A 24,631-nucleotide genomic window follows, 5' to 3' on the forward strand; every position below is an offset into this window, starting at 1 on the left:
GTGGCCCTGGCAGGTGTCCCAGCGGCTTTCGCCTTGGCAGGTGGGAGCATGACCTGTCGTGTGCAGTTCCTGGAGGGCTATACATAGCCAGTCAAAGCTTCTTACAAGAGAAACCTCTTTCACACCCTCCACGGGTCCCACCCACAGGCCACAGGACTCACTGTAAATCCCTTGGACGTTGTCTCACCCGGGAAGGGAAAGCAGCCAGCAGCCCTCCAGCCCTCTTGTGCTTTCCCTGGGAGTGTGCCCCGTGCTCAGCCATGGTGGATATGGGGGCCCTGGACAACCTGATCGCCAACACTGCCTACCTGCAGGCCCGGAAGCCTTCGGACTGCGACAGCAAGGAGCTGCAGCGGCGGCGGCGTAGCCTGGCCCTGCCTGGGCTGCAGGGCTGCGCGGAGCTCCGCCAGAAGCTGTCCCTGAACTTCCACAGCCTGTGTGAGCAGCAGCCCATCGGTCGCCGCCTCTTCCGTGACTTCCTAGCCACAGTGCCCACGTTCCGCAAGCCAGCGACCTTCCTAGAGGACGTGCAGAACTGGGAGCTGGCCGAGGAGGGACCCACCAAGGACAGCACGCTGCAGGGGCTGGTGGCCACTTGTGCGAGTGCCCCTGCCCCGGGGAACCCTCACCCCTTCCTCAGCCAGGCCGTGGCCACCAAGTGCCAAGCAGCCACCACTGAGGAAGAGCGAGTGGCCGCAGTGACGCTGGCCAAGGCTGAGGCCATGGCCTTCTTGCAAGAGCAGCCCTTTAAGGATTTCCTAACCAGCCCCTTCTACGACAAGTTTCTGCAGTGGAAACTCTTTGAGATGCAACCAGTGTCAGACAAGTACTTCACTGAGTTCAGAGTGCTGGGGAAAGGTGGTTTTGGGGAGGTAAGTGTCTCCCAGTAGCCAGGCTAGAAGGTGAAGCATAAAGCATGAAAGGGGGTAATGTTGCCTTTCTTTTTTTAAATCTCAATTACTTAGAACTAATTTCAGGACCATATGTGGAGGATTTCTAGCCCCGTCTCCCCAGCCCCCTTCTTTGTGTGTGTGATGGTGTGAAATAAAACACAAATGGCATGAGAGAGACAAGCAAAATTTAGACTTGGCCAAGACCCTGTCATGGGTCTCCATCAGGAACGTGCTGAGATGCCCAGACACTTCAGAGAATGATAGCAATGTGTGACAGAAGATCTCCGTTTCCCCTAAATTGTGATAATGAAGGTACTTCAAGAAAAATGGATATTTAAGAAAACACTCTAACTAGCTGGGTGTGGTGGCGTGCCTGTAATCCCAGCTACTCGGGAGGCTGAGGCAGGAGAATCACTTGAGCCCGGGAGGTGGAAGTTGCAGTGAGCCGAGATCGTGCCACTGCACTCCAGCCTGGGTGACAGAGTGAGACTCTCTCAAAAAAAAAAAAGAAAAGAAAAGAAAGAAAGAAAGAAAGAAAACACTTATCTTGAAGTAAGGTTGAGAACCTGTTTTGTACCACGGTTGTGCCCAGCTTTCTGTTTTTAAGTAATAAAAAATATTTCAGGTAAAATTTGCTTGATATAAAACTAACCATTAACTGTTTTAAAATGTACAATGCAGTGGCACTTCGCACAAATGCAATGCTGGGTAAGCAACACCTCAATCTAGATCGAAGACACTCTTATCACCCCCGTGCCCATTAATAGTGCCTCCCCATCCCTTTCCTCCTCCAGCCCTGACAACCACTAGTCTGCTTTCTGTCTCTAGGGATTTGCTTATTCTGGATGTTTCACACAATATGTGACCTTTTGTGTCTGGCTTCTTTCACTCATTAGAATGTTTTGGGGGTTCATTCACATTGTAGCATGTGTCAATACTCCATTCCTTTTTATGGCTGTATAATATTCCATCATATGGATATACTACATTTCATGTAGCCATTCATCTGCTGATGGACACTTGGGTTGTTTTCACCTTTTGGCTATTGTGTCTGGTCCTGCTATTCATGCACAAGTATTTGTTTGAATACTTGTTTTCATTTCTCTTGGATTTATGCCCAGGAGTGGAATTGCTAGGTCATATGGTGATACTATGTTTAACTTTTTAAGGAGCCACCAAACTTTCCACATTTTTTATTCCCACGAGCAATGCTTAAAGGTTTCGATTTCTCCACATCGTTGCCAACACTTGATATTTTCCTGTATTTTTTTATGGAAGGCCTGCCTAGTGAGGTGAAGGAGTATCTCGCTGTAGTCCCCACTTTTTCTTGAGAACACTTCTTATTTACATCTTCTCCTTTCTCCAATGCCTAACATCTTTCCACCCACCTCCTCCTTTATCATCTTCTCCCCACCTCTCTGCAGTACCATCTACTTCTACCTCTTTCTCTTCTTTTCTTTCTCCTTTAAGGTATGTGCTGTCCAGGTGAAAAACACTGGGAAGATGTATGCCTGTAAGAAACTGGACAAGAAGCGGCTGAAGAAGAAAGGTGGTGAGAAGATGGCTCTCTTGGAAAAGGAAATCTTGGAGAAGGTCAGCAGCCCTTTCATTGTCTCTCTGGCCTATGCCTTTGAGAGCAAGACCCATCTCTGCCTTGTCATGAGCCTGATGAACGGGGGAGACCTCAAGTTCCACATCTACAACGTGGGCACGCGTGGCCTGGACATGAGCCGGGTGATCTTTTACTCAGCCCAGATAGCCTGTGGGATGCTGCACCTCCATGAACTCGGCATCGTCTACCGGGACATGAAGCCTGAGAATGTGCTTCTGGATGACCTCGGCAACTGCAGGTTATCTGACCTGGGGCTGGCCGTGGAGATGAAGGGTGACAAGCCCATCACCCAAAGGGTGAGTGACTCTCCACCTGCCCCAAATGCGGGGCACAGAGTTGAAAAGGAGGGGAGAGGGCTTTTCTATTCCCAGGGCAAACAGAGCCTTGGACTTAATTCTTTTGGTTTTTTTTCCTAAAGAGCTTACGTTGTCATCTTGCCTTAAGAGGAGTGGTGTAAGAGGATTAGCTTCATTGGCTATTTGAGGGCTACTTTGCTCTCCTCTCACAGGGGATGGGGGAGCCTCTTTTGTGAGTTGGGGATGGCCCGTGCTTTCGTGATGAGATGGAAAGAGCTGAATCCATAGTCAGGGTCCGGGTGTGTCCCACCAATAACCACCTCTATGGTGCTGTGTTTCTGAGCCAATAGAGCCTTGGTTTCCTTTTCTGGAAAATGAAGGGGCTGGACCCTAAAATTCCATGATCCTAGGAGGTAAACTTTAATCAGATAAGAAAAAGAATGATCCGGCTGGGTGTGATGGCTCACGCCTGTAATCCCAGCACTTTGGGGAGGCCGAGGTGGGTGGATCTGCTGAGGTCAGGAGTTTGAGACCAGCCTGGCCAACATGGTGAAACCCCATCTCTAGTAAAAATACAAAAATTAGCCAGGCATGGTGACGGGTGCCTGTAATCCCAGCTACTCGGGAGGTTGAGGCAGGAGAATCGCTTGAACCCGGGAGGCAGAGGTTGCAGTGAGCCGAGATCATGCCACTGCACTCCAGCCTGCTCGACAGAGCGAGACTCTGTCTCAAAAAAAAAGAAAAAGAAAAAGAAAAAAGAAAAAAAAAGAAGGAAAAAGAATGATCCTGTCACACCTAGAACATTAAAAGTAAAATATCTCCTTTCCTGTTTAGTGTGGAATGGGCGAATGTTTTGCATTGGATGAAGATGAAATTGTAAATGAAAATATATAGAAGAAAACAAAGGCAACTGATATTTATTTTAATCAGTTTGGTTCAAACTGACTTGCTTAAAATTCTTTGGTTAAAAAGGGAATTATAATTAAGCGATTATGTTAGGTGAACAATGGAAAATCTCTGGAATTCTAACATCTTTATCTCTGAGTCTGTGTGCACAAAGGTGGGAGATTCCACAGCAACACAAGGGCTCAAACCTGGCTCTTAAATGCTTACTTAAAACCTTATTTTTGTACAGTTTTCAGCCTACAGGGCCCAAAGGAAATGAGAAAAATCATGGCAAGTTTGGGAAACTGCTGTGGTGATTTTATGTGGCTATAATGGAAGGGATGTTGACAAGACTGAAGGGCTGGGCTTTCACAGGTGCTGGAATGCCTTCTTGTAGGGGAAGAGGGGCTCTTGAAGGGTTTTAAGAAGGGAAATGACATGATTAGATTTCTGTCTTAAGACCAATGCAGCAACAGTTTGGAAGGTAGATGGTAGGTGGGGATATTAGTTAGGAGGCTAAGGTAGTGAGTGGCCCAGGCAAGAGATAATGGGGGTCTGTACAGGACAGTGAGATTGAAGAAGTGGGAGCAAATTGGAGCTTTTGGAAAGAGATCTGATGGGACTTCAGGACCAGCTGGGTATGAGGGTGAGGGGAAAGTGAGGGTCTCTAGCTCCAGTGGCCAAAAGGAAGAGCAGATTTATAGGCAAGCTGGCAAGTTTAATTGTGATTATGTTGTCTATGAGGTTCCTATAGAAGGGGCAGGCAGAGATATTCACTGGGCATTTAGATCTATAGGCCTAGTGCTGTGGAGGAAGACCTGGGATAGACGTGGGGATTTGGAGTCATCATGGTTTGGGAAGCAGAGGGCACTGCTGAGTCACTGGGAAACAGTGGGAGAAGAAGACCAGGAACAGATGCTGAAAAACACCAACATGTAGGGCGTATAGAAGAAAAGGGGCCCTGAAGAGGTTTAAGAAGTAGGAGGCTACTCGGGAGGCTGAGGCAGGAGAATGGCATCAACCCGGGAGGCGGAGCTTGCAGTGAGCCGAGATCACACCACTGCACTCTAGCCTGGGCTACAAAGTGAGACTCCATCTCAAAAAAAAAAAAAAAAAGTAGGAGGAAAGGCAAGAGTGATATAGTCACAGGAGCTGTATCAGTTAGAGATGGGTTTCAGGGGCATATCCTAGAAAACCCAAATAACAATAGATTAAACAAGACAGAGGTTTATTTTTCTTATGTAACGGGGTATGGAAATAAGCACTTGCCAGCATTAGTTCAGCAGCTGCAGGATAACGGGATCTGCATCTTTATAATTCTAGCCTTTTCCATGTGCTGCAAGATGGCTGCTGTAGCCCCAGCCATCAGGGTCATGTTCCAGGCAGGAGAAAGGAGGGAAGGGTCAGGAGTAAATGGGCATGCATGCAGCAGTTGAGTGTGGCCCCCTTTAGGAGCTTTCCTTGAAGCTCCATCCAACGGCTTTCGCTTAGATATCACTGGCTAGGACTGTGATCTGGCCACCCCCTAGCTGCAGGGGAAGCTGACAAATGACATTCTTGAAAATTCTTTGGTTAAAAAGGGAATTATAATTAAGCGATTATAATTACTGAATTATATCTGGGCTGAGTAGAAGATCACCCGGCTCATGTCCAGGCCGTGTGTGCCCACATTGTAGATGTGGAACTTGGGGCAGGGGTGAAGGAGGGGGTTCTAGTTAGTAATGATGAAGAAAGGCTGGATATTGAGCAGGTAACTAGCAGCCTCTGCCACAGGAGCCAAAGAAGAGGCTTTCAGGGAGGAGAGTGTGGTCAAAGTGTCAAGTGCTGCAAAGAGGTAACGCCACCTGTAGGATTCGGCAATTAGGAAATCAGTGTAAGGGAATGGTGAGGTCTCAACTCAGACTCTGGAGGTTGGATTGATCTAGAAGTAGGGAATGAGACTCTGGAAAGGGGAGACTGGTCCCTAGAAGGGGATACAGTGGGGAAATGGAGTTTTGAAATGGGGAGGGCAGAGCGGGTTTGTATGCTGAGGCAAAAGCCAGCAGAGAAGGTGTTGATCCTGTGGGAAGGAAAGACGGTAGATGATGGCAGAGAATGTGGGGAGGAGCTGAAGTAACACTGTCTCCTCCGTGGGCGGGAAGAAGGAGCAGGCCAGGGAGGTGACAGAGTGTTTGCCTCCTTGGGACATTCCTATGAACGCAGGAACGCTGTGAATCGTGGATCCGTGTCCGCCTAAGCTGGAGAAAACCGAAGTGCAGCACTTCACAGTTTGGCATTTGTATTGTCCATTGTGCTGAGCAGGAGCGTTCGTTCTGAGTCGCCCATGGACATGTATCACACTAATTGTTGCTATATCTCGACCTCGCTGGAGGCTTAGGGGACACATGGAGCTTTGGCTCACTCCAGTCTCCCTTCTCAGTCTCCTCGGGCTCTGTTCATGGGCCATGGCCTTTTGGAAGGACAGCTCCTTCCGTGGCTCCCAGGTGCAGCTCTCTGGCTCGTCTGGAAACTGCAGGAAGCTTTCTGTGCCTCCCCAGTGCTGTCCGCTACCAGGAACGTACTTAGTAGAGAGGTTCACTGCCTACAGACCTTTGGCCCTTTTACATCTGCGTCCCTCTCCGTCCTGTGAGACCACACTTCAGGGTTTAGGTCACTTGCCTCATCCAAGAACTTTTATCCCCCAGTTTCCGGGCCTGCCACGGAAGCCCAGGGGACCATCAGGAAGAGTGAGGGGAGAGAGATGGAGAGCAAGATTGAAAGCCATAAAAAACAAAGAGAGGAGAAAGGAAGGCCTCCTTTCTTCACTGTTTACCCTTCTACACAGCTAAGTAAACCCCCTTAGTTTCCTATTCATTGCAGCTCCCACACATATAACTGGGCTCACAAGTATATTGTAAGATCATTATATTCACAACATTTCACAGAAAAAAAAGACAGATCATAGTTACAGGGCTTCTGTAATCACTAATATTCAGCTGTGATGTCAAGATATATGTTAGAGAATTACCGTGACCGTTAATTCTGTGGTTTGAACGAGTCCTCAGAATTTGACGTGTTGGAAACTTCAATCTCCAAAGTGGCAGTGTTGGAGAGGTGGGGCCTTTAAGAGGTGAATAGACCATGAGGGCTCTGCCGTTGTGAATAGATGAATGGATTAATGGGTTATCACAGGAGTGGAATTGGTAGCTTTATAAGAAGAGAAAGAAAGACCTGAGCTAGCGCATCAGCATACTCAGCCCCACGCGATGCCCTGAGTCATCTCAGTACTCCTCAGAGAGTTCCCACCAGCAATAAGGCTCTCATCCTCTCACCAGACATTTCCCTCAACCTTCCTTTCCTTATAAAATATTTTCCTTATAAAATACTCAGTCTTACATACTCTGTTATAAGCAACAGAAAACAAGTTAAGACAGAAGAGGTAACAAGGAAAAATCACCCTGATGATGGAGGTTGAACTCTGCATTGAGTCTGAGCGGTTCTTCCAGAAAAGTTAAGGCATCATGGCTTTGGAAATTTGGCTAGTTTCTTCTCATTCAGAGACTTATTTAGTCTTGTATAAGTTGGGATGTCTTTCTGCTAAATAAAACAGAATACCAGATTTTGGTATAGATTTGGCTGTTCAGCAATGTCACGGACAAGACCTCTGTTAAAAATCTCCTGGCTTGGGCTGGGTGTGGTGGCTCAGGCCTGTAATCCCAGCACTTTGGGCCCAGGAGGACAAGACCAGTCAATAGTGAGAACCCTATCTCTTAAAAATTTTGTTTTGTTTTGTTTTAGGCTGGGCGTGGTGGCTCACGCCTGTAATCCCATACTTTGGGAGGCCAAGGCAGATGCATCCCCTGAGGTCAGGAGTTCGAGACCAGCCTGGCCAACATGTTGAAACCCTGTCTCTACTAAAAATACAAAAATTAGCCAGGCGTGGTGGTGGGTGCCTGTAATCCCAGCTACTTGGGAGGCTGAGGTGGGAGAATCATATGAACCCGGGAGGTGGAAGTTTCAGTGAGCCAAGATCATACCACTGCACTCCAGCCTGGATGAAAGAGAAAGAGTCTGTCTCAAAAAAAAAAAAAAATTGTTTTAAACTTAGCCAGGTGTGGTGATGCATGCCTGTGGTCCCAGCTACTTGGGAGGCTGAGGTGGGAGGATTGCTTGAGCTCAGGAGTTCAAGGCTTCAGTGAGATATGATCATGCCACTGCACTCCAGCCTGGGTGACAGAACAATACCCTGTCTCAAAAAAAAAAAAATCTCTTGGCCTTTTCCTCCTTGTCACAAGTGGCTGTTGCAACTCCAAACATTGAGTCTGCATTCCACGAGAAGAAAAAAGAGGAGAAAAGAACAACATCCACAGATATCTGCTTATAGCCCATTAGCCAGGACCATGTCATATATTCACTTCTAGCAGCAAAGGAAGCTGAAAAATAGAGTATTTCATTTTCCAGCCTCTGTTTTGGGGGATGTTAAAGGAGAGGAGTGAGATTAGGTGTTGGGTGAGCTGACAGCATCTGCCACACCAGGCCCCAGGAAAAACATATTGATGAGGATTAGGAAATCAAATTCAGATTCATTACTTTTACAGACATTGGAACTAGAGAATGATTGTGACAATGGTATGGTAGACAAAATTCTAAGATGGCCCCCTATCAATGACCCTTGCTTGCCCTTGTATAATCCCCTCCCCTTGAGTGTAGACAAGACCCGTGAGTATGATGATATATCACTGCCATGGTTGTGTTATGTTACAGGGCAAAAGGGACTTCAGAGTTTTAATTACAGTTACTAGTGGCAGGGTGCGGTGGCTCATGCCTGTAATCCCAGCACTTTGGGAGGCTGAGGCAGGCAGATCATGATGTCAGGAGATCAAGACCATCCTGGCTAACACAGTGAAACCTGGTCTCTACTAAAAATACAAAAAAATTAGCTGGGCGTGGTGGCACGTGCCTGTACTCCCAGCTACTTGGGAGGCTGAGGCAGGAGAATCGCTTGAACCCAGGAGGCAGAGGTTGCAGTGAGCCAAGATCATGCCACTGCACTCCAGCCAGGGCGACAGAGTAAGACTTTCAGAGAAAAAAAAAAAAGTTACTAGTTAGTTGACTTTGAATTCATCGAAAGAGAAATTATCCAGGTGGGCCTGACCTCATCACACCCGTCCTTTCAATATGGGTGTAGAGGCTAGAGACAGCAGAAGTCAGAAATGTAAAGCACAGAGGGCCTCTGTCCACCCTGCTGGCTTTGAAGATGGAGGAGCAAGGTATGTAGGTGGACTCTAGGCACTCAAAGCTGCCTCTCCCTGACAGCCAGCAAGGAAACAGGGGCCTCCTTTCTACAGCCAGAGTGAACTGAATTCTGCCATCACCACATACACTTGGAAGAGGACCTTGGGCTCCAGATCAGAATCTAGCCTGACCAACATCTCCGTTTTATTAGCCTGTGAGTCCCTGACCAAAGAGCCCTGCCATGCTGTGCCAGAACTTCTGACCTACGGAACTGCAAGCTAATAAATGAACTGTTTTAAGTTACTAAGTTTGTGGTAATTTGTTACACATCTGTAGAAAACTCATACAAATAGTTAATAAAGGAAGGTAGCCAGAGAAATATTGTAGGGTAGCATCAAAATTAGTGGAGAAGGGCTGGGTGCTATGGCTGATGCCTATAATCCCAGCACTTTGGGAGGCTGAGGCAGGTGGGTCACCTGAGGTCAGGAGCTTGAGACCAGCCTGGCCAACATGGTGAAACCCCATCTCTACTAAAAATACAAAAATTAACCAGATATGATGGCAGGCACCTGTAATCCCAGCTACTCAAGTGGCTGAGGCAGGAGAATTGCTTGAACCTGGGAGGCAGAAGTTGCAGTGAGCCGAGATTGCGCCACTGCACTCCAGCCTGGGCAACGGAGTGAGACTCTGCCTCAAAAAAAAAAAAAATTAATAGAGAAGATATCAAAGTGCTGGACACTGTTAGAGGGATAATATTTTCCTTTCTCACAGGAATCAGAATACCTACAGTATTCTGACCAGGTGAGGTCAGGCCCACCTGGATAATTTCTCTTTCGATGAATTCAAAGTCAACTAACTAGTAACTTTTTTTTTTTTCTCTGAAAGTCTTACTCTGTCGCCCTGGCTGGAGTGCAGGTCAGGTGCTGTGACTCACGCCTGTAATCCCAACACTTTGGGAAGCCAAGGTGGGAGAATCTCTTGAGGCCAGGAGTTTGAGACCAGTCTAGGCAACATAGCAAGACTTTGCCTCTTAAAAAAAAAAAAAAAATTACCTGGGCATGATGGTATGCACCTGTAATCCCAGCTACTCAGGAGGCTGAGGCAGGAGGATTGCTTGAGCCTGGGAGTTTGAGGCTGCAGGTAGCCGTGATCACACCACTGCACTCCAGCCTGAGTGACAGAGCAAGACCTTGTCTCTAAACAAACAAACAAACAAACAAAAAAACGAGAACAAAAACAAATAATACCTACTGCCTATTTATTAGAACTGGAGGCTGTAATTGAATTTAGAACTCTGGACATGATTCTTCCAAGTGGGTAACTCTTCCCTGGGTATGAGCTGTGCCTCCCTGGGGGGACACAGGCCCTTTCTCACCACTGAAGGACACTGGGTAAAGTACTTTGGATGTTGTTCTACAGGCAGTAGGGAGCCATTGAAGGTTTTTGAACAAGAAAGTGCCATGACCAGAGTGATTCCTTAGGAAGATGATTCTGACACTATCTAAAATGAAAGAGAAAGAGACTAGAGCTGGGGAGAAACGGGAACCCGCCAAGAGCTACTGTAATAATCCGCATATGAGGTAATGCGGGCCTGAGGCTGGGTCCTGGGCTCTCAACAGAGCTCAGCCCCCTGGCCTCTTACCTGGGCTCCATCAAGATCCAGACCTTTACATACTTCTCTTAAAATGGGGCTGTCCTCAGTGGAGGGCTAGAGGACAGTGAACCTCTCCTAGAACACGGTGACTTCTGCCCCGTGGGGTCTCCTGGCAGCTGGTAGCTGGGTAGTGACTCCGGGAGGTGCTTCAAGGATGGAAAGGAGCAGGTCTGCCCAGGTTTGAGAGACTGAGGCAGACACGCAAGGAGAGGCCGGGGCTGAAGAGCATTGGCCTGAGAGGCTGAAACCTGAGTTCTTGTCCCAGCTTCATCACTCATTTCACCATGTCTGCCCTCTCAAGTGGGCCTTAAGACGTCTCTGCAATTGCTACCACTTTTGAATCTATGAGATAGTCTTTGGATTATCTGGAGGAAAGAAGTTTGCTGGTTTGAGACAAAGTCTCATTCTGTCACCCAGGCTGGAGTGCAGTGGCGTGATCTCAGCTCACTGAAACCTCCGCCTCTCAGGTTCAAGCACTACCACGCCTGGCTGAGGTTCAAGCGCCACCACGCCTTGCTAATTTTTGTATTTTTAGTAGAGATGGGATTTCACCATGTTGGCCAAGCTAGTCTTGAACTCCTGGCCTCATGTGATCAGCTTGCCTCAGCCTCCTAAAGTACTGGGATTGCAGGTGTGAGCCACTGCACCTGGCCTAGGAGGAAAGAAGTTTTAAACTCAAAAGATGAACAGATAGAGTAGGTTCCTGTGATTTACTGGACTATCAATCAGTTATTATGGGACAGAACTATGTTACTTAAGAAAAATGAAATTAACGGTTTACCTAACTAGGAAGCCCTGGCCTGATCCAGGTGTCTGAGCAGTGTCCCTGGGAGTCTCTGTCTCTGTTTCCCAGCTTCACTCTTCTCTGTGTTGCCCTCACTCTCAGGTAGGTACACCCTGCACGGGAGCCCCCAGCCGCTCCATACACTTCCTACCAACTGAACCAGTCCCACAGAGGGAAAACATTTCTTTATGAATAGTTCCTTCACGGTTCCCAGAGAAGGCGCTCACTGGACAACTCAGGTCACATGTCCAACCACAACCAATCCCATTGGCCGAGACTAGATCACTGCCTGTCCCAGGAGCCAGAGGAAGGTCTGTCCCACGTAAATCTCATGGATCGAGAGCAGAAGAATGTGTTCCCCACAGGAAAATCACAATACAAAAGATGGGGACTGGATGCCAAATGGGCAAAAAAACACAAAACAAAACAGTGGAGGCCCCTAATAACTGCTGTTACCTCAATGGTTTGAAAAGTTTAGAACCTTTCTGACGCCTTAATCACGGGATGATGGGACCTAAGAGTTCCAAGTAGATAACTCTTTTCTACATATGAGCTGAGCCTCTTGGGACCCTTTACAAAAAGATTCTGAGTTAGGTACTGTTCTTAGCTCCATTGTACAGGTAGGGAAATTGAGACCCAAACTCACAGTACTAGTATGTGATACGATTCCAGGCACATCAGATTTAAACGCACTCACAGTTTTGACTCCACCTTATTGAGTTCATGCACATGGCAACATATAGCCTTATGTTTTTTTGTTTGTTTGTTTGAGACAAAGTCTCACTCTGTAACCCAGGCAGGAGTGCAGTGGCACGATCTCAGCTCACTGCAACCTTCGTCTCCCGGGTTCAAGCAATTCTCCCGTCTCAGCCTCCCGTGTAGCTGAGATTACAAGCGCATGCTACCACACCCAGCTAATTTTTTGTATTTCTAGTAGAGACGGGGTTTCACAGAGTTAGCCAGGGTGGTCTTGATCTCCTGACCTCATGATCTGCATGCCTCGGCCTCCCAAAGTGCTGGGATTACAGGTGTGAGCCACCGCACCCAGCCAGCATTATGGTTTTTAATGCTATAAAAGTCTTTTCACTTAGTAAGACTCAGACAGAATAAGTGCATGTGATGACATTAGCATATCTTCCCAGTCTGATCTGATATGGACACCAACCACAAGCCTCGCTGAATCTCTGAGAAAGGAAGACTTCAGAAAAGGATCAGCCCCACCTACACAGGGAATAATGGCCATTAATATTTCAGAGTCAGCTTCTTACCCATAGGTGAGTACAATTAAACATGTTCCAGCCACTGTCTACATGCACTTTTTTTTTTTTTTTTTAGATGGAGTCTTGCTCTGTTGCCTAGGCTGGAGTGCAATTGCACAATCTTGGCTCACTGTGACCTCTGCCTCTGGGGTTCAAGCAATTCTCATGCCTCAGCCTCCTGAGTAGCTGTCATTACGGGCACCCACCACCACACTCCGCTAATTTGTGTATTTTTAGTAGAGTCGGGGTTTCACCATGTTGGCCAGGCTGGTCTGGAACTCCTGACCTCAAGTGATCTGCCCACCTCGGCCTCTCAAAGTGCTGGGATTACAGGCGTGAGCCACCGCGCCGGGTCAACATGCACTTTTAATAAATGTGATAAGCACTTCTTCCTGTGCTCAGTTGACATCTACATGCACACAGTGAAACTAGTTTGTATCATTGTAAAAGATTCCAAGTAAATATAATAGGAATATTGGGGAGTGAGGATCATGCTTGCACTTTTTAAATTCAGAATTCTATGTGGTGAGCAGTGACCTTCAGGTATTATGCAATATGAGTCTTTAAAATTTGCTATTTTGTTAGGAATGGGAATGAGGTTAGAATAGTGACCCAGAAGCTTGTTACATGTTTAGATACCTGGTCCTGCCTTGAAGTCTCTGACCAACTCCTCACATTCAGAGGGATAATGGGAGACAGAGGTTTGGTATTATATTTATTTTGAAGCATCTATTGTACCAAATACAATGCTAGAGACATACTGGAAAGGTGATTTTTAAAAGACCTCTGAACATGTTTTCTTGGGAGCTAATGCCTCCATATGTCACAACCATCGTGGCCATGCCCCCCAGTTTTCTTTCTTTAAGTGCTCACTTCTGAGATCTAGCTTAAGAAAGACATACAAGAGAGACATTCTGGTCACATGAGGCATGAAGTCATGGTCACACTTTGGCCTGACCAAAAGGATTACCACCAGCATTGACCAAATTTAATTCCTACTAACTTTTGACCCCTACAGAAATTTTAAATCTATTCTTAAATTATTTACCACTACCAAGGGCATTCAAAAATATTCATTACAGTCTGTAATTACTTTTAACATTCCTTCATCCAAAAGGCATGCCTTTATTCATTCACTCACTCACTTACTTGTTTATTCAACTTACATGTATCAAGTGTTTCCCACATGCCAGGACTGTTCTAAATATGAGGGATAGCCAGGTGCAGTGGCTCATGCCTGTAATCCCAGCACTTTGGGAGGCCAAGGTGGGCAGATCACCTGAGGTCAGGAGTTTCAGACCAGCCTGGCCAACATGGTGAAAACCTGTATCTACTAAAAATACAAAAATTAGCCGGGTGTGGTGGTGGGCACCTGTAATCCCAGCTACTTGGGAGGCTGAGGTAGGAGAATCGCTTGAACCCGGGAGGCGGAGGTTGTAGTGAGCCAAAATCACACCATTGCACTCCAGCCTGGGAGACAAAGCAAGACTCCATCCATCTAAAAAAAAAAAAAAAATTGAGGGATGGAAGGAAGAGCAGAAAATGGACATGATTCCTGCCTTCATGAAGCTTACAGTCTAGTGGGGGAGATAGAACCTAATAAACATTCAGACCAGGCGTGGTGGCTCATGCCTGTAATCCCAGCACTTTGGGAAGCCGAGGCGGACAGATCACTTGAGGTCAGGAGTTCAAGACCAGCCTGGCTAACCTGGTGAAACCCTGTCTCTACTAAAAATACAAAAAATTAGCCGGGCATTGTAGCACATGCCTGTAGTCCCAGCTACTCGGGAGGCTGAGGCAGGAGAATTGCTTGAACCCAAGAGACGGAGGTTGCAGTGAGTGGAGATCATGCCACTGCACTCCAACCTGGGCAACAGAGCAAGGTTTTGTCTCAAAAAAAAAAAAAAAAAGGAACTTAATAATCATTGAAATAAGTATTAAATATCACTTACGATAAATGCTGGGAAGACATGGTACATTGGGCTCTCCAAGGAGGATTTGACTTAATATGTGAAAATCAAAAAGTAAACCATATGGGAAATTCAACTTACATGATACTAGAAGGAAAGGAATTCACTCAGCAAAGAGTTTCTGGTGGTGTCTCAGATTGGGCTCCCTGGAAACAGACTCTGAGACAGATTTACACATGGAAGATATTGGGGAGCTATGATATTGTGAAATATGTATTTGGTCTTCATCCCATTTTCTGGCATACAACTCCTAAAGTCCTTGGAATCTTCAAAGTGAAAAGCATCTTTTTGTATATTAATGAGTTGACTGATGGCTGGCAGCCCCTAGGAAGCTGCAGGATGGAGACTGGTCACCAGAAAAGCCAAGGTAGGATTAGAGGGTTAGGACTTTCAGCCTATCCCCCAATGGCCAATGATTTTATTAGTCATGCCTGTGTAATGAAGTCTCCATAAAAACCTAGAAGGGCAGGGTTCAGAGAGCTTCCTGATAGCCAAACACGTGGAGGCTTCCAGGAAGATGAACAAGAACACATCCACGTGCTGGGAGTGTGGCTCACCCCAGCTCCAAGGGGGCAGAAGCTTCTGAACTTGGGACCCTTCCAGACTTGGTCCTGTATGACTCTTCATTTGGCTGCTTATTTGTGTCATTTAAAATATCCTTTATAACAAACCAGGAAACATAAGTGTTTCCCTGCATTCTGTGAGCTGCTGTGGCAAATTAATTGAACCCAAAGAGAGGTTTTGGGAACCTCAATTTATAGCTGGCGGGTCAGAAGTTTTGGAGGCCTGGACTTGCCACTGGCATTCAAAGTCTGGAGGCAGCCTTGGGGACTGAGCCATCACCCTGTGGGACCTGGCACTATCTCCAGGAGATAGTGTCATAATGGATTTGAATTAGAGGACATCCAGCTGGCATCTGCTGCAGAATGGATTGCTGGCTGGTTTGTGTTTTGAGAGTATTGTGGGAGAAATACTTCTACTCAGGAGTGCTCTCCTGAGATGCAGCCATGAGGAAGGCAGGACTGGGCAGAGAGAGCCTCACCCGCAATGCGGCAGGCGGTGGGGACTAAGACCTCAGCCATGCTTCAGGGAGCTCTGGAGTTGGGATGACTCTTCTGAGTTGTCCCAAATTTAGGTGGGGTCCAGACTGGTGTATCCCTAAGGATGCAGTCAGTGACAGTGACTGTGAGTAGCTGCTGGAAGGGGGCAGAAGCCTGGGATGCCGTCCCTGCTGCAGAGGGCAGTTCCCAGGGAGGGGGGCAGCTGTGAGCCCCAGCCAGGCATGGCTACATAAATTTGGGGGCTCACTGTGAAATAAAAATATAGGGCCTCTTCTTCAAATATCAGGAAAAAGCCTCCTTTCATGCTCTATTTTTCAACCAGCCATGGGGTTTGGATTTGCTATTTAATGTCATACTTCCCCAGGCTCTGGGATACTGAAAGAGTGAGTAGAGACCCTCACAGACACCCAGGACTCCATCCCACGACTGGATCTGAGGAAGCATCTGCCTGACCCCAGCCCTCCCTGCACCTGAGTCCAGGCCCCTACCAGGCAGAAAGTGGCAATAGTTACTGGGTGGGGGTGGGGGTAGAAGTGGGAGGTGGGGAAGCAGACAGCCATGAACCCATCCCTGGGAGGCAAGCAGGTGGCAGGAGGGGGACTGTGTGAGCTGAGGCTCCAAGTACAGCTCCATCGGCTTATTGGACTTCACTTAAAAGACACAAATTCAAAGATAAATGATTACAAACAGCATTAAACCCCGGTAAAGGTATGCCTCTGAGCACAGGGCCCTGTCCAAGGGCACTGGAAACTGGCCTGGCCCCAGCAGCTGGAGGGCGGGGGCCAAGAACCTGAAGAGGGGATTGGAGCCAAGTACCACCGTAGCCCCCACAGGTGGGGAAGAGCACTTCAGGCCATGGCAATAGTCTGGGCAAGTATCTCTTGCTTTAGGGGAAATGAAAAGGAAGCCAGGAAATGAAAAGCACATCGTAAGAGGAAATGTGGTTCAAATGAAGATGGAGAGGTGGCAGGGGCCAGACGGAACCTGGCATTACGGGCCATGTTAAGGACTTTGGGTGATCGTCTCTGATCACTGGAAAAGCTGTGGCAGGGTTTCATGAAGGGGACAACATGTTTCAAATTTTGTTTTGAAAAGATTACCCCAGGTGAAGTGAAACAGATTCGAGGAGATTCAGGTAGTTTGTGGTCTTTGTAATCCAGGTAAGAGGTGATGGGGCTCAGACCACTGAGGGAGCAGTGGAGACAGAACGCAGTGGATGAATTGGGGCGATATAATATTTCAGACTGAATAGGCCTCAGTGATGGTTTGGATACGGGGTTAAGGGAGATGGGGTATCAAGAATGATTTGTTAGATAAGGCTGTGTCACAAGCACAGACTTAGACCCTGAGTACTAAACAGGGAACCAGGCAAACAAAGACCCTGAATACTAAATAGGGAACCAGGCAAACAAATGCCTGCCTTCGTGAAGTTCCAGGAGAGGAAAGGGATGGACAAGGACATGGGCAGTGATAATACGGTGTGATCAGGGTTGTCTGAGCTGGGTACACAGGAAGGGCACCCAGCCCAACATGAGGACCTGGAGTCACAGGGTCAGGAAGGGCTTCCAAGAAGAAGGGACAACCAAGTTAAGACTTAAAAGACATGAAGCCAGACAGGTAAAGAGGAAGCAGCATGCGCTAGGTAAAGGGATCAGCAGAGCTCAATAGTCCTCAACGGGGGGTGATTTTGCCAAACTTCCTGGGGATATTTGGCAATGTCTGGAGACAGTTTTGGTTGTCATGACTGGGGAACTGCTACCAGCATCTAGTGGGTAGAGGCCAGGGATACTGCCAAACATCTTACAACGAATAGCACAGCCCCCAACACAAAGCATATTCAGCCCACAACATCCACAGTGCCACAGTTGAAAACCCCGGCATAAAGTCCTCGCGGCACAAGGCCTGAGGCTCAGTCACAGAACAGAGTGGCTTTGCAGCTGGCTGGAGTGTGGAGTCATGAGGTGGGAGGGGTGACAAAGGATACAACTAGAGAGTTTAGCAGACACCAGGCCCTAGGGGCTGGAGGAGTTGGACAAGGGGAGTTTGAACCTATTGGCAAGGCTGCTGGGGAACCGATGAAAGGTTTTCAGCAGGGAAGTGACAAAATCAATCTTGGGGCCAGGTGTGGTGGCCAATGCCTGTAATCTCAGCATTTTGGGAGGCCAAGGCACAAGGATCACTTGAGCCCAGCAGATGGAGACCAGCCTGGGCAACAAAGCGAGACTCTGCTCTATGTTAAAAAAAAATAGCCTTGGAATTACAATCAAAGAGGAGGAGTTAGAATGAGCATAGAAAGGCTGGGAGGGAAGCAGAGGACTCAGGGAACTGTGGGCTTGCACATTGTCTAATGGAGTCACAGCAGTAAGGAGAGGCTGGGCCAGGGGGTCTGCAGGATGCGGCAGGAGGGGGCTGTCATGTGAGATGATACAGTTCAGGGACCTAATGGTTGCCGCATCATCTAATCTAATATAGACACATGTTAGAAGCTCAGAGCATTCATTTAGATCATGCGCAGCTGATGAAATATGGTCCTGCAGGTCAAGGAGATAGGAGCTTGAGCATTTGAATCCTGGTTCTGCCACTTACTCTGGCTGCTGTGTACAGATGTGCAGGCTGACTCCCTGCATGGGAGAGTGGGGGCTGACGTCACAGGGGAGGCTGGTTTGCTCCATGCACCAAGACATTTGGAGTGCCTTCTAATTGGCACAAATGTGCGCATGGGTTGGCCACAGCCCTGCACGTGAACTTAGGCAAGTCAGACTGCTTCTCTGAGCCTGCTTAATATTGCCTGCGTTTAGCGTTGATGAGAAGATTAAGAAACAAAGTAGATGAATGCCTAGCCGAGGGTCAGCCACTTGGTAGGCACTCAAGAAATGATTGTACAAGAAGCTCCAGACCTTCAGTCACAATCCCCGCTGTTGCCATTGTTTCTGCCTCACCTGACAGGCACTGTAGTTGCTCAGGTGACCTCTGCAGCTGTGCTTTGTTCTCTGCGAGGCACAGGGAGCCAGCGGGACCCCAAGGCTGCAGCAGTGGGTAGTGGGTGAGCAGCTTGCATCTGGGTTGAGCCAAGCAGACACTCACAGTTGTCTTGCTTCCTCACAGCTGTGTGGGGTTTCATTTGTGGTTTTCTTCTGAGCATCTTAGAGGCACCGTGGAAAGTATGCCTCAGCCTGCTGCCAGAGAGATTCACAGCACATGAAACCACTGAAGAACACGCTCAAGTGAAAGAACGGGAAATATTGATCTCTGACCATGTGCCAGGCCCTGCCTTTCAGTCTGATGGAGTCTTGTGTAGCTGTCCTGCCTGAGACAACCAGAACCCAGGCATGGTAACAACAGCCGCTAATACGTACTGTGGTAGCAGGCCTGCTGTGCGCCAGGTTTTGGGTCGACACCCAATCTGTTTTATCGTTTTAATCTTCATCACAGTCCCATAAGGCAAGAACTGCTGAGGCTCAGAAGGGTTGAGTAAGCGGCTGTGGGTGACCAGCTTATAACTGGTAGAGCTGGGATCTGAACTACAGCAAACCAACGCCAGTGTGGGAGCCATTTCACCCCAGACTCTATCCCTGCAAAAAGCGTTATTGCGAGGACCTCTCTTTTGGGCTCCCTGTGTGGGCTCTCTGAAATGGGTGTCCTTCCAGGGGTGTCAGGGAGAGCAGGAAGCCGCCTCTGATGGGATGCGCCCTCCCCGCCCAGGAAGTGGCGGAAGAAAGCAAGCCCTGCGAAGCCAGGGGCGGGAGCGGCCTCCGCGCGACACTGCGGCGCTCCTGATTCTGCGGCCTGGGGCCGAGCACGCGGGGCGGGCGGAGCCTCGAGCTAAGTCCCCTGGGGTCCCAGGGCCGCATTCCTCCGAGGTCTGCAAAGGCCACCGCTTAAAGGCGCAGAGGAGCAGCTGGGAACGAGAACAAAGCGGCCAGGCCCCCCTCGGAGGAAGGAAGGAGAGAGCCCCAGGAAACAGCTGATAGCGCTAAGCTCAGCTTGTTTTTTTCCTCTGCTCAACAGTTCTCCTGCCACGGCAAACAAAAGATGTACATTCTGATTCCCTCTTCTGTTTGGATTGTGCTGTCGACTGGATCTGGTTTGTGATGAGCTGGGGGAAGAGGCATCCGCGGGCGGTTTCTGGCTCGGCGTGCCAGTGTGCTGGGCCGCGCCGGGATCGCGGAGCTTCCTCTCCAGCTCCTTTCTCCCCGTCTGCGTCGCTAATCCAGCCTGGCCCGGCCACTCCAAGGGCCGACACGGCCTTTTCTTTTGATAGTGGAATTGGAGGTTGCCAAGTTTTCAGATTTAATGGGAGGTGGAGGGTTGCTCGTGTCCTTGACCTTGAAGGACCTGCGCACACTCATACTTTTTCATGGACTCGTAAAACTGTTAAGATGTGAACTGTGCCCTCTCAGCTCCACCAGAAGCCCCTCCCTGTTGTCTGCACTGCGAAGGTCACAGTCTGGTTCCTGGTTGTCCAGAGCCACACTAGGACTCTGTCCAGGGCCAGCCTGGGCCCTGCCAGTTCTGTTGAGAGTGACAGCTACAGGGTCAATGGAAGAAGCCAGCACCCAACAGCAAGAACAATGTAGGGGGTATCTGGACGGGCTTGGGATCTTAATCCAACCTTAAGGTGTCTACCTTCCCCAATGTCTGGACACCTGTAGGTGACAGGTGGCCCTGATGGGACTAAGCTTGAGACTACTGTACTAGGACTTCCCGCTGCCCCTGAGGGGATGGGGGAGGGGCACTGGCACTGCCAGGCGTCCTAAACCCCGTGAGGTCTGTTGCTCGATGTCGCCCAATGCTGGGTATACTTGGTTTTTGCCTGACCAGGTGTTGACTGTGTGGGTCTGGAAAAGGCACCATAAAACCCAAAGTAAAATAAGGTAAAACCTAGAAAAGGATAAAACACACACACACACACACACACACACACACCCCTCCACTAAGAGGTGCTGACACTCGGGCAATCCCTACAGCCCTGGGCATGGCGGTTCTGGTCACATGCACTGAAGGAGACGGTTCTGATGCTGCTGAGACAGAGGCGCAGGGCCCTGTGTAACTGCAGGAGTTAAACTGAGCTGTAAGAGGTCAGCGTGGTTGGACCTGCTCCACGCTGCTTGGCGCGTTCTCTCCTCCCACCCTACTCTGAGGAGGCAGTTCACATGCAGAAGACAAATGGCATAAAGGGCAGGCAATTAATTTTTTCAGCTGGAGGCTGCAATGGAATGTGGGTGCTTAAAGTCTGGCGTGCGCCTCTAATTCCATTCTCCTCAGTGAAATACCTCCGCTCTTCAAGGAGGTGGTGCCCTTCAAAGTTCCATGGCTGACATTTTCTGTCTTTAGGACCAAGAGGTGAATTTAGTCCTGAAAATTATTTGGAATGAATCTAAGGCCTTCCTGCATGCTGTCTCATGCTCTTTCCACTACACCAGGGGGTCTACAGGGCTGTAAAGATGGCAGGCCAATTCTTTACTTATTTCCTTGGGGAGGTGGTTGCAGAGCATGACCCAGGGTCTGGTCCCATCTCCCAGAACCCTCTGCTGTGTGGAGCAGCCGAGCCAGCCTGAAACAGGCAAAGAATGGAGAATTCACTGGGATAAGGGGAAGGGAAACGTCTTTAGCAAGAATGCTAAAGATCAAGGACTTAGTACTGGGCAAATAGGGAGAGGGAATAAGGGGACTCTATAACGGAGAAAAGAAATCCTGAAGGGAACTTGGAGGGGTAAGAAGAAGTCACTTCACCTACTTCCATAGAGGCGGAATAATGTAGTAGTGAAAAGTGCAGGCCAGGGCAGGCATGGTGGGTCACGCCTGTAATCCCAGCCCTTTGGGAGGCTGTGGCGGGTAGATCACAGGAGGTCAGGAGTTCGAGACCAGCCTAGCTAACATGGTGAAACCCTGTCTCTACTAAAAATACAAAATTAGCCGGGCGTGGTGATGGGCGCCTGTAATCCCAGCTACTCAGGAGGCTGAGGCAGGAGAATCACTTGAACCTGGGAGGCGGAGGTTGCAGTGAGCCAAGATTGTGCCACTGCACTCCAGCCTGGGTGATAGAGTGAGGCTCGGTCTCAAAAAAAAAAAAAAAAAAAAAGTGCAGCCTGTGTGTGATTCTTAGGTTGGTGATCTTAGGCAAGATTTAACCTCTCTATGGTTCAGTTTCCTAATCTGCAGAATGGACGCTATCTCATAGGGTTATTATGGAGATCAAATGAGGAATTCACATAAAGCACTACGGAAAATATTTAGTATGGAATAAGCGCTCAATAATGTTTTCCATTATTATTTCCAATTTTTCTCTCAGCATGTGTTTCACAATCCTTTGTTCATGGCAAGGTATGTTGTCCGCTTTCACCCTACACCTTCTACTGAGCAACTTAGATTTATCCAGTATCCTCATTAGTAACTTTAATCCTTAATGTCACTCACCTTTGAAATGTGCTCATTGGGCGGGTGCCACACAGAGCAAACTCACCATAAATGTTGCTGAATAGAACTTACTGACTGCCACTGACTTAACTTCGTTTGGATGTTGTTTATAGTCTTTCTTTATGCCTCTGCCACCCCAGCAGAGTCATAAAGAACCAGATAGAAGCAGGACCCAAGAACATGAGGCCCAAAGGAGAGCTGTGGGAAGTGAAATACTATATTCAGGGAGACCCTCAGCTCCTTCCCATCTCAGTTCCCCAAATGAGAGCAGGCAGGCTGATACCTCTCAGGTGGGGTATGGAGATATCCCACCTGATCCCTCTCGTCAGTTGATAAGCTGGACTCCACATAGCTTATAGTCAGCTTTTTGGTGCTTCACTCTTAAATATGAATGACCAGACAAAGATCAATTGTCATTTGTAAAAAAAAAAAACAAACAACAAAAAAAACAAAACTCTTCAAAATGAAAGACAGAACCAAAACAATCAGAGGAAAAGAACTTGTAGAAAACAGGAACGATGCAGGGAACACAAGAGACTATTTTTTAAAACTTGTAATTATTATCTTTTGAGATTAAAGAGAAGATAAGGCCTCCATGAAACAAGAACAAATGCTATAAATCAAGGAACATTCAGAGAACAAGGACATTTGGAAATAAAAAATATGTAAATACATTTGCAGAAAAACATGGACAAATCTTAAAGATACATTAAATACAATAAGTTGGACATGAAAGAATACATACTATACAATTCCATTTATATAACATTCAAGGACAGACAAAACTAATCTATAGTAACGGAAATCAAAAAGTGTTTGCCTGAGAAGTGGGGAGGACTGACTGGCAAGGGGCACAAGGGAACTTTCTGGACAGACAGAAATGTTTTATATCTTGTTTGGGTGGTATTTATGAGGGTGTATTTAATTATTAAAATTCATTGAGCTGACTATCTAAGAACTGTACACGTTATTGTATATTAATTATGTATCAATGAAATCATATTGGCAAAAATGAAAAGTTAAGTAGAAGAATTAAGCCTCTATGTCTAGCCATCAGTTTACAAGAAATGCATGGGCCAGGTGCAGTGACTCACGCCTGCGATCCCAGCACTTTGGGAGGCCGAGGCAGGCGGATCACAAGGTCAGGAGATTGAGACCATCCTGGCTAACATGGTGAAACCCCATCTCTACTAAAAAATACAAAAAAATTAGCCAGGCGTGGTGGCGGGCGCCTGTAGTCCCAGCTACTTGGGAGGCTGAGGCAGGAGAATGGCGTGAACCCGGGAGGCGGAGCTTGCAGTGAGCCGAGATCGCACCACTACACTCCAGCCTGGGCGACAGAGCGAGACTCCATCTCAAAAAAAAAAAAGAAAAGAAATGCAAAGAATAGAGGAACATGTTAAATGACACCACAGGAATGCAGTGAGCAAAATCTGACTGTGGGAAACTACAGTTTGGCCCCTTTTTTCAACAAAAACTTGCTAGGTGGGGAAAAAAGACAGAGGAGGAGCCTAGAAAAGAGATTTAAGAGACAATCATTGTATGAACCACATTTGATCCAAATTTAAACAAAAGTTTAATGATTGTTTAAATGATTGTATGATTTAAGTTTAAATTTTACTTTTAAAAGTTTATAGGACTGTTGGTATACAAATATGTCCAGATAATATTAAATAATTATTCTTATTTTTTAAATGAGATAATGTTATTTTAGTGCTTTGTTTTAGTGTGTTTTCTAAGTGACCTTATCTTTTAGAGATTCATAGTGAAATACAAATGATGCATGACTAGAACAGTCAGGAGAAGTGGGAAGGGACATAGATGAGACAATATTGGCCATGTGTGGGTAATTGTTGAAGCCAGGTGAAGACTACTTTGGGTTTATTATTCTACCTCTGTTTTGTATATATTTGAAGTTTCCCATAATAAAATACTTTTTTAAACATAGAAGAATTGGGAAAAAAAATGGGGGAAGTCTCCCCCTATGCCCCTCAAAAAGAAATAAGAGACAGGAGTGGACATTAGGAGCAAAAGGTAAGAAACGTAAAGGATAAGTTCAATATTTCTGAAAAAAAGAGAAGAGACAAAATGCGAGGGAGAAAATGATCAAAGAAATACTATGAGAGGTTGGATGTGGTGGCTCATGCCTGTAATCCCAGCACTTTGAGAGGCCAAGGCAGGAGGACCCCAGAACTAGCCTGGGAAACAGAGAGAGACCCCATCTGTACCAAAGAAAAAAAAATTAACCAGGCATGGTGGCATGCACCTGTGGTTCCAGCTATCAGGAGGCTGAAGTGGGAAGATTGCTTGAGCCTGGGAGGTGGAAGCTGCAGTGAGCCACGATTGAACCACTGCACTTCCAACCTGGGTGACAGACTGAAACTCTCTTTCTCTGTCACACACACAGACACACACACACAAATAGTATGAGATAATTTCCCAGTATAGACAGCCATTGGTTTCTGGATTGAGGGGCCAGCTGATAGCCATGATAGCCAGCACCGTGGATGAAAAAAGCCCCACATCAAAGTATGTCCTTGAGAAATTTCATCATATTGGTGTACTGGACCACAAACCTCACGCACC

General features: G+C 47.5%; 1 protein-coding gene across 2 annotated transcripts in view; it reads left to right on the plus strand.

The window, feature by feature from the left end:
• Window positions 1–24,631, plus strand: part of GRK7 (G protein-coupled receptor kinase 7) — a 54,515-nt gene that overhangs the window by 12,974 nt on the left and 16,910 nt on the right. Inside the window, exons 3-4 of one of the 2 annotated variants that reach the window (XM_024244976.3) lie at window positions 148–872; window positions 2,364–2,801. In XM_024244976.3, the coding sequence (XP_024100744.1) occupies window positions 261–872; window positions 2,364–2,801 (1,050 nt within the window). In that variant the 5' untranslated portion in view covers window positions 148–260. Of the gene's footprint in view, window positions 1–106; window positions 873–2,363; window positions 2,802–24,631 lie in introns of those variants that run through there. The other variant, XM_063722241.1, reaches the window with a different exon arrangement.

The sequence above is a fragment of the Pongo abelii genome, chromosome 2 (assembly GCF_028885655.2).
Source record: "Pongo abelii isolate AG06213 chromosome 2, NHGRI_mPonAbe1-v2.0_pri, whole genome shotgun sequence".
Taxonomy (NCBI): Eukaryota; Metazoa; Chordata; class Mammalia; order Primates; family Hominidae; genus Pongo; species Pongo abelii.